Genomic DNA, 9917 nt, shown 5'->3' with positions numbered 1-9917 from the left:
TGACCGATCAAGGAACACAATTTATGAGTCGTGTGATGGCGGAGGTGAATCGTCTCATGTCGATTAAACACCTCACGACTACACCGTATCACCCCCAATGTAACGGATTGGTCGAACGGTTTAATGGGACCTTGAAAAACACGCTCAAGAAATTGTGCGAAGGCCGCCCCAAGGATTGGGACCGGTATATTCCGGCCATGCTTTTTGCATGCCGGGAAGTACCGCAAGCGAGTTTGGGGTTCTCTCCCTTTGAACTCTTGTACGGGAGAACCGTACGCGGCCCAATCGCCGTACTGAGACAGCTGTGGACAGACGACCACGCTGTAGAGGAAGTACGCACTACCTACCAGTACGTCGCGGACTTGCGCAACAAACTGGAAGAGGTTTGTTCTCTCGCGCAAGAAAATCTCAAACGAGCTAAGGCGCAACAGGCGAAAAATTACAATAAGCGCGCAAAACCACGTCAGTTTGAGGTAGGGGACAAAGTGTTGTTGTTGTTGCCCCAGGAACACAACAAGTTGCAAGTTTCCTGGAGGGGTCCATACGTCGTCACCAAGAAGGTCGGAGGTCAAACCTACCGGATACAGCTACCGACGAAAGAGAAATTGTACCATGCCAATTTGCTCAAGAGGTACCGGGAAAGGGAGACCGCCAGCGATTTTGTTGTCGCAGCGATAGTCACCGAGGATATCGAAGGCGATACGGAAGGTGCTAACACTGTCCCGAGCTGTCCATTAACGAGGGCCGAGACTCCGTCGGACGTGGAGTGTGACCCCATGTTAACTGAAGGGCAGCGGAACGAGATAGAGACCTTGCTGGCCGGATATTCCGACGTGCTAACAGAAAAACCCGGGAGGACGACGCTTGTCGAGTTCGGGTTAAAGATGGTGGACGACCGACCAGTTCAGCGTAAACCCTACCCCTTGCCCCACGCGAAACGACAAGTTGTAAGGGAAGAAATCGAGCAGATGATTGCTCTGGGAGTAATCGAACCTGCCGACTCTCCGTACAGCTCACCAGTAGTCTTAGTGCAGAAGAAGGACGGCACCCATCGGTTCTGCGTCGACTACCGGAAGCTGAATCAGGTGACAGAATTTCAAGTTGAAATGCTACCTGACCCCGAACATATCTTCGCTTCGGTCTCGAAAGCGAAATATTTTTCCAAACTGGATTTGTCCAAGGGGTATTGGCAAATTCCGGTAAGGAAAGAAGACCGACCGAAGCTTGCTTTTGCTACTCCCGACGGGACATACCAATGGTTGGTGATGCCGTTCGGGGTACAAAACGCGCCCAGCGTCTTTACCAGAATGATGCGGAAGTTGTTGGAGCCCTTGCGCGATAGGGGTGTCCACAACTTCATGGATGACCTCTTGTTAGCTACAGAGACATGGGGTGAACACCTCGCTCTGTTAGCTGACGTTTTGGAGCGGCTACGTCAGGAGGGCTTGACAGCCCGCCCTTCCAAATGTCACCTTGGTTTCAGGACATTAGACTATTTAGGACATACCCTGAGCCAAGGCACGCTGTCTCCAGAGAAGTCGAAGGTGGAGCAGTTGAGAAACGCCGCACGCCCCACCACGAAAACGGAAGTGAGGTCATTCCTGGGACTGGCCGGATATTACCGGAGGTATGTCGCTAATTTCAGCGCGATTGCGGGCCCGTTGTCTGACCTAACCAAGAAACGGACCCCGAGTAAGTTCGTTTGGACAGATGCGTGTGAGCACGCATTCCAAACGCTAAAGGATAGACTTACATCCGACGCAGTTGTTCGTCTACCGGACTTGGATAAAGAATTCGTTCTGCGCACCGATGCATGCGACACGGGACTGGGAGCAGTACTGCTCCAGGAGCATGACAAGACGCTTTTTCCTGTCGCATACGGCAGCCGGAAGTTGTCTGCTGCCGAGAAGAATTACTCAGTATCGGAGAGGGAATGTCTCGGAATCGTGTTCGGCATATCACGGTTCGAGCGATACCTATATGGACGTAAGTTCATATTGGAGACCGACCACCAACCACTCGCCTATCTGGCGCAGGCAAAGTTGTCCAATGGTCGATTGATGCGATGGTCGCTGTTTTTACAGCAGTACCAGATGCAGATCAGATACGTGAAAGGATCTGAAAACGTAGGCGCAGATTTCATGAGTAGAAGCGCCGAAATGATATAGATCATTTGTTATATTTTCGTGTTCATACTCAGTTTAGCATTTAGTTCATTTTGCTGATTTTGTTCTTTATATCGTGTAACACTTTTGCTTTTTTAGTTTGAGTGAATAAAATCCTGATTTTATTCTCAAGCGTGGGGGGATGTGATGTTTTACCCCAACCCCTTGTATTATACATGTATTTATAAGTCTGTAAGTGGAGCCAGGTAAGCTTTGTTTTTCCAAGTGCCTAAGTTGGCTAATCCTCTTACGTAACCCAGTCTTTGTTTGAGCTCTTGAGTGGAAATCTGGCGGGAATCTTTGTACATGGGAACACGTGACGTAGACAACTTCAAAGAGCCGGAAGCCGACAATGGTAGGCTGGACAGTACATGGGGACACACAGACTGACATTTTTATGATTGACAGTTCGATCAAATGACCAGAGTCCGTCGCCATCCAATCGGGATGCGTTGTAGGTGGGACTTGATTCGAGAAGCTGGAATAAGACTTGTACAAGCCTGAAATTCGTCAGTTGGTGTTTAAGAGTCGCAGTGACACACACTCCGTAAAGCCATTCGTAAAAATTGGCGGAATTTAGGAAATTCATGAAATAGCTTCGATCAGGAAGCTTTCGGGGGACGAAAGAATCTCAGAGAATTTCGGGGGACGAAAGAATTTCAGAGAATTTCGGGGGACGAGAGAAGTTCAGAGAATTTCGGGTGACGGTGAGAGATACCGAGTGAATTTCGGGTGACCTCAAGGGATACCGTCAAGGGTTCCGGATACTAGAAGAGGAACCGGAAGTCAAGATAACGGCAAGGAACAAGGATAATAGAAGAGGAAGCGGAAGTGGAGATCACGAAAGGAGAGAAAGACAAGGGAACGAAGAGATTTAGATGAGTAGCACTCAAGAAGGGAAAAATCTCCTCACACTGTGAACTCAAATGATGATCAAAGGGATCATTGGGTGAAAGAGAGACATTGATTACTTTAAATTCTTTTAAATTTCATTTATTAAATTGTTATTGTTTAAATTTCATCTTTGTATTTCTTTTAATTTAACTGTAGGCATTGCTGACTGGGGGCTCGTAGCCATAAATATATTTAGTCAATAAATAATATAGTGTCCAGAATTAACCTTCTGAATAAGGACCAGGGGAACTTCTCATAATTCGTTAAAGTCTATAAGAAGAACCCCACCCCTAGACAACCACTACACCCCCACAAATCTGGCTAAATGAGATTAACTGGTTGTGAAACTAAACTAAAAACTGATCCACCATGCTGTGGAAGGAGGCATTTCTTTAGTGTACTACTTGTTAGGGTTCATCATAGCACTGTTCATTACACCAAAGATTTTGGAGCAATGACCTCAAAGAAGCACAGCAAACTAAACACTAATCAACTCTAACTACAGGTAGTACATAAATGATTATGGTAATTGATAATGGGTAAGAATAATTAAAACAATCAAAGCATTCCTGCAAAATGTGTCACCGTGCCAAGTAAGTAAAAATGTGGAGTAAGCACATTACCAAATGAATTGTGTTAGTTGTTGTTGTAGGGTTTAATGCCATTTTTCAGCACATAACAGGCTGTACATGGTGGCCAGTATTAATGGTGGAGGAAGAACCCGGGAAAACCCCGGAAAGAACCACCGACCCACGTGAAGCTACTGGCAAGCTTTCTCACATACCCACATTGGCTTAATCCGACACTCGAACCCACGCAGACAGAGGTGAGACGGCAGTGATCTGTAATGGAGAACGCTTTAGACCACTCGGCCACTCGGGGCCCCTTTAATTGTGTTAGTGTTCTAGTTATAATTATTTATCCAGAGTATATATCCAAAGAGGTTTAGGAAAAGTAAGCAAATGGAAAAGCTTTAACCAAAACCTTAATGCAAATTTCTATGAATGTGATCTTGACTGCAAGACCATAAGCACACATACGCATATTGTTGGATGGTTTTATTTGACATGTATGAAGAGAATCCATTGAGGGGTTTTGGAAATAATATGCAAATGAGAAACTTTAACCAAAACTTTGAGTGATCATCTCACTTCTCACAAGCCTGGGCTTGACAATAAACTGCCACAAAACAAAAACTTTTTTAAGTTTTTAAAAACTTCACTCAAACTGACTCGAGTCCAAGACATTTTAAAGTTATACTGAAATGGCCCTTATAAACATGCACAAAATGTGATCACACCATAAAACTGACCTTGTAACCCCAAAAATCAACAGACCTCTTTCTTACCCAAGTCTAAGATGTCAAGAAACTTGGCAAAAGTACATTGTCAAGTGTAAGCCAACCATAAGGTTTACTGCAGGTCTGTAATGTAGATCTAAAATTGCTTCTTCCTTAAAAGCCATCCACAATGATTGGCCTACCAGGTCTGTGATGTCACTGTGTGGAAACCATTTTCTTTCTTTCAGTCACTGTGAACTTGGCCTTAGATCTCCAACCCCAAATTCAGGAAGTTACTTCATTAACCTAGTATAAGCCACCACAAAATTTTATAATGGTAGATGGTACAATACTAAAGGTATTTTGAAGGAACGAATAGGGTGATGAAAAACATAATAGGCATACAGACAGATAGACAGATGGACAGATGTCATAAGGTACACTCTGCTTTTTGGCATGCATGTTAAAAAAAGAAAAGAAAAGAAAATGAAAAGAAAAGATAAATGGTTTAATATAAATCAGTATTTAAGCCATTGATTCCTTCAGCAAAAATATATTATTTTCTCAATCTCAATCTAATGATATTAAAAAAAGTCATAATGAAATGCAGAGATATCTGAAATTATCATTATACACATCATATAATTCTAGTATTCATGAATATAATGACAGATTGCACATTGAAAAGAAATAAACGATTACCTGCAGAGTGTTCCTAAGTAGATTAAAAATAATTTAATTCAGGGATAAAATATTTTATAACCAAGAGATTTAATACCAAACTGAATGTACATCTCGTGGGTCAATTTTGATGCATCAAAATAATTAACTTTAAAAATATATAAAATGATAAATATACAAAAGAAAACAAAAATAAAAATGAAAGAAAGTAAGGCCTGTTGAAAAACACTGATATACAGTCTGAAGTAGAGTTTCCATTACCAGTCAATTGGAAATAAGCTTTTATGTGTGGTGGCATTTGTGAATGATCAAAAGAAAATCTCAAGCATAAGATCAAGCTCACAAGTTTTTCAGTTTCCAGATATTTTTCTGATAGTTGACTAATTTTCACTTTGCTATTTATCAACATTATAAATCATACCAATTCTGAAATAGCAGACTTCTATTTCTCATAGAACAAGTCCCTTGATTGTTCACTATAAACAGGTTTAACTTTGACTGATTGTTATCAAAGGATATCTTAAAATTTTAGATATTTGTATAAAGTTAATGGAATGTAAAGTCAATAAAACTATATTAAACTGGACCCTCTCTAAACAGATGTGCCATTTATTTTGGTCTAATAATACCATTGTATATACAGAACACCTATATAAATCAGGCAAAATGTTATTTTCCGCACTGTTTCAATACCGACACAACCTGAACAGTTTCCCGTTTTACCATTGTCATGAGGTAAGAAGATTTATTAATTACATTTCCTTCAGTGAGTTATACACAAATTTTTGGTTAGTGTGAACGATAATATTGTCATATTAACCTTTAGCAATTCTGTCATTTCTAGATATTAATTAGCAAGACAAAATATAAGTGAGTTACCTTTGTGCAATAAAAGTATAAATTTAACAGACAGCGATGTGTAAACATACTGCAATCGCTATCGAGTGTCACTGTATTATTTCAGCATGAGGGTATTTTCAAACCACAACTAATAAAAATCACTATCAACCAAAAAATACAGACAGAATATCAATCTCAGTGTTTATTAAAAATAACATGTATCATTTGTATAACCAAGAAAGTCATCCAAACCAGGATGCTTTCCATCAAATTTGGTCAAATTCTATTTATCAGTTTCTGAGAAAAGGTTGCTTAAAGTTTTGTTTTTACTCTTAGTATGGCTTCCATGTCTGAAGGTGGATCAGCACCATCCAAACAAATTTTAATGACTTTCATGCCAGACTGCTTTCTATCAAATTTGGTCAAATTCTAAAAAGTTATTTTTGAGAAGATGTCATTAACGATTTCATTTTTTTGTTTGTTATGCAAACAAATCTGAGGTTCACTCCAGAATGCTTTCTTTCAAATTTTGTCATATTCTGTTGTGCAGTTTTTTGGGCATATTGTAAATAGCAATTCAGAATGGACAATGCATGACCAACTAAAGATGACAGATAATGGACCATACCACTTACATTTACAGCCAGGATAACTAAAAATAAATGAATTACAAATACAAAAAATAGTAAGCTCTGAGGACTATGCAGTTAAAATGAACATGAAAGCAAAGAAATGCAATATCTCATTTTACTAAATTAGTCTAAGAAAAATTATGTGTTTTTCTTTTATAGCTAATGTGAGGTAAATCTGAAATATAATAATCACAATAGCCTGAGCTCATCTATCATGTCAACAGAGATCAAAAACAAATCAGTAGAACAAATATTTGATGATTACTGCAAACTTCTGTATTCTCAATAGAGTAGTGACTGAAATGGGCAGGTGAGTTAACTTACATATTACATAATACTACAGCCTGCTCTCCCATACCACAGCAACATCTACACACACTGAAGAAATATAGCTGGACAGTGCGATGAAACAGAATTGCTGGAGTAGGTAACTTTATACAAATTAAAGTGAAAACAACAACGAATTTTATTTATTAACTTTAAAAAATGTTAATCATACAAAAATCTAAACTTGTTTACTTGTGCATGACTAGTTACACTGTGAATTCTTTTTTTTTCCTTCATATATATTGCATTTTTTTGGGACTTTGTGAGCAATGATAATGTCACAGATACTTAAATATTATTGCTCACTGGGTCTTTAAATTCAAGATTTGTAACTACCACAAAATCCACGAAAATCTGTTACCTCACAAAAAATACTAAATTCTCAGTAGCTGATACTTTAGCTATAGTAAATTTAGTTAAAGGTTTTGCAGTTTATATAAGGATATAGATGATATAGTACTTAACAATACAAGTTCTGCAATGGTGACTATATTGCACAACCTTCTATAACTATTTTACAATAAAACATCAATTATTTGGACCCATGGAGGAACAAACATTTGTCCAGATAGTGGGTCATACAGATGATCAAATAATGGTCAAAGGACAGAACTGTATGCAGGACTGTATATGTACCAGTAATTCAATTATGTATTAACGTTTTTGTAGAAGCTGGTATATTTAAAATCTGAAAAAAGCTGAAACAACATGAATATGAAGATACTTTAATCAAATATGAAACATGGATTATTTTCATATCTGTGCCAGTAGATGATTCAATCTTGTAATCCATTAAGTCACCAATGATCGCTGATCGATAGTTAATTACAGAGGCCTGGACTTCAGCTTGCATCTGATTGGACCTTAATCAGTCGTTACTCAGGCCTGAAGAGCTCTGGATTTGCGCATGACAATTTACAAACTGTCACTGCAGCACTCACTGGCCAACAATCAGGCGTAAGAATTAACTTTGTTTGTATCTCAATCTCTCCTTCCCTCTCTCCTAATTACCTTCATTTTTAGTTTAAAAACCAATTAATGTATGCATAATATAAATATGATCAACAGTGTTTGTTTCTGATTTGTTACTAGACCTGGATATCATAAGCAATTCTGTATCTCTGAACATACCACGATATATGTACCACTGTATATCACAATTATATTGGGGACAAAATTTCAGAGGGTGGGGCCAGATACATTTTTAAATTTTTGTCTGTCAAAAGCTGGAAAACTATTTTGCTCTGATTTATAGCTAAATAACACCATATTATATCCATTATTTGCAAAAATTGAATTATCTTGCAATAACAAAAAATAAATAGCTCATGAAAATCATTATAAAAAAAACACTTCCCAAAAATTAAATTATAAGTACCTTATGTGTATGTCAATTGTTGTATAAAATGTAATCTTAAGACTAACTAAAGTGGGGTGCTTAAGCTTACACTATAGCTGACATCTTGTAAAAGATATTGTGCTGATATTAGAGAGCTTGTTGATACAAATGTGAAGTTCTAACATTGCAGTCTACAGTTTACTAGTTACACTACTGATAAAACCAGCAAGGAAACACCCAGACAAGATATTTATCAGAGATGGCCAGTAAACATCCAGTAAAAGTACAATACACATCCTCAAAAGAGAAAATATTTATTTGACTTAGAAAATTAATCGGAATTCAAAAGAGAAAATAAGTGCTTCCTGGAAAATCTTAGAATGATTCAGTCTTACAAAGGAATGTATGTACTTAAAAATCATAAATATCTAAAGTCAGACTTGACCTGAATATCTTTCACGACCAGCCATTTGGCCACCATGCTGCCATATGTAACATGTGTCAAACATGTAATTAAATATAATTATATTTTGCAATATTCAAAATTAATTTGTGAAAAATACAACAGTCATGTAAAATTAAATAATTTTATAATTAAATTTGTCAAAAGATTGCTCTGGAATTACTATTGACTCCCTTCTGACAGAAACAACCAACATACCATTACAGTGAAAAATTACCATGTATGTACCACAGTATAAAATGCTGCAGTAAACCAGTATACAACGCACATCTGTGACCCTATTCTATGTTGGCATCATGACTAGCAAATAAATTTCATGTATAGATCCATGACATTGTAAAAAGTAACAGCTTCTGGGGACACTGTAGTAGTATTTACAAGTGAATAGTCCAGATAGTCAAGGTAATAAACATGGACAGGTCAGCAGCAATCATTTTCATAACCATTTAAAGATATTTCCTCTAAAGTATTGTAGATCCTTTATGCTTCCTTCCCTCAAAAAATGTTGGCACTTGCGGCAAAGGATTTGATATATCCAGAGAATGGGCACTACTCCAATGGTTTCTTCCTGAAAAAGATTTAAAAAAAGCTTATTTCTTGCACACCTGTAAATGTAATGTGCTTTCCAACCAGATGAAGGTAAAAATCTGAAGCAAATAAAATGCTGTTAGATATTACAACACGACTGTGACATCAAGATTCTTCCTCTGATGATGACTAAAATTACTGCTGTTTTTCAACAAATAATTCCAAAGTATGTTAGAGAACCAGTCTTCTGCTTGAGGCTTTGAGCTCATCAATTGTGATTTTAATGTCAACAATGTTTTATGGGCTATGCTGACACTTTGCTGGTAAAACGACAGTAAAACCACCACTGACATCCTGAAATGAAGACTTTTGTCAACTAAATATGGCACAGAACAACATTAGCAGTCTCAAATCACCTGATACAGGACTATTATCCTGTAAATATAGTACGGACCAACATTAACATCCTAAAAATCATCAAATACAAGACTATGGCCCATGGTGCCAAGTGGTCTAAAACGCCCACCATTACCAACTCATCTCTGCCCACGTGGGTATGATTCTCAGGCTTAGCCTGCGTGGGTATGTTAGAAAGCTTGCCAATAGCTTACTGTGAGTTGGCAGTTCTTCCCTGGGCTTTCCTGGTCTCTTCCTCCCTTAGCTGTACTGGCTGCCATGTATAGCCTATCATGTGCTGAAAAATGGTCTTATGATAACAACTACAACAAAATACAAGACTATTAATTATCTGCTAAATATAACATAGAAT

At 38.2% G+C, this 9917-nt stretch overlaps 1 protein-coding gene across 1 annotated transcript in view; it reads right to left on the bottom strand.

Annotated features, from left to right (window-relative positions):
- Window positions 1-4825: 4825 nt before the first annotated feature.
- The window catches only part of LOC149769841 (lysosomal dipeptide transporter MFSD1-like), a 51766-nt gene continuing 46674 nt past the window's right edge, over window positions 4826-9917 (bottom strand). The window contains exon 14 of the mRNA XM_089949759.1: window positions 4826-9188. Coding sequence (XP_089805885.1) covers window positions 9170-9188 — 19 coding nt within the window. The 3' untranslated portion in view covers window positions 4826-9169. The remainder of the gene's footprint in view (window positions 9189-9917) is intronic.

This window comes from Sinohyriopsis cumingii, unplaced genomic scaffold (assembly GCF_028554795.1).
Source record: "Sinohyriopsis cumingii isolate HCF-2022 unplaced genomic scaffold, ASM2855479v2 utg003239l, whole genome shotgun sequence".
Lineage (NCBI taxonomy): Eukaryota > Metazoa > Mollusca > Bivalvia > Unionida > Unionidae > Sinohyriopsis > Sinohyriopsis cumingii.
Note: the sequence above shows the minus strand (reverse complement) of the source record. Positions and strands in the feature narration are given on the sequence as shown.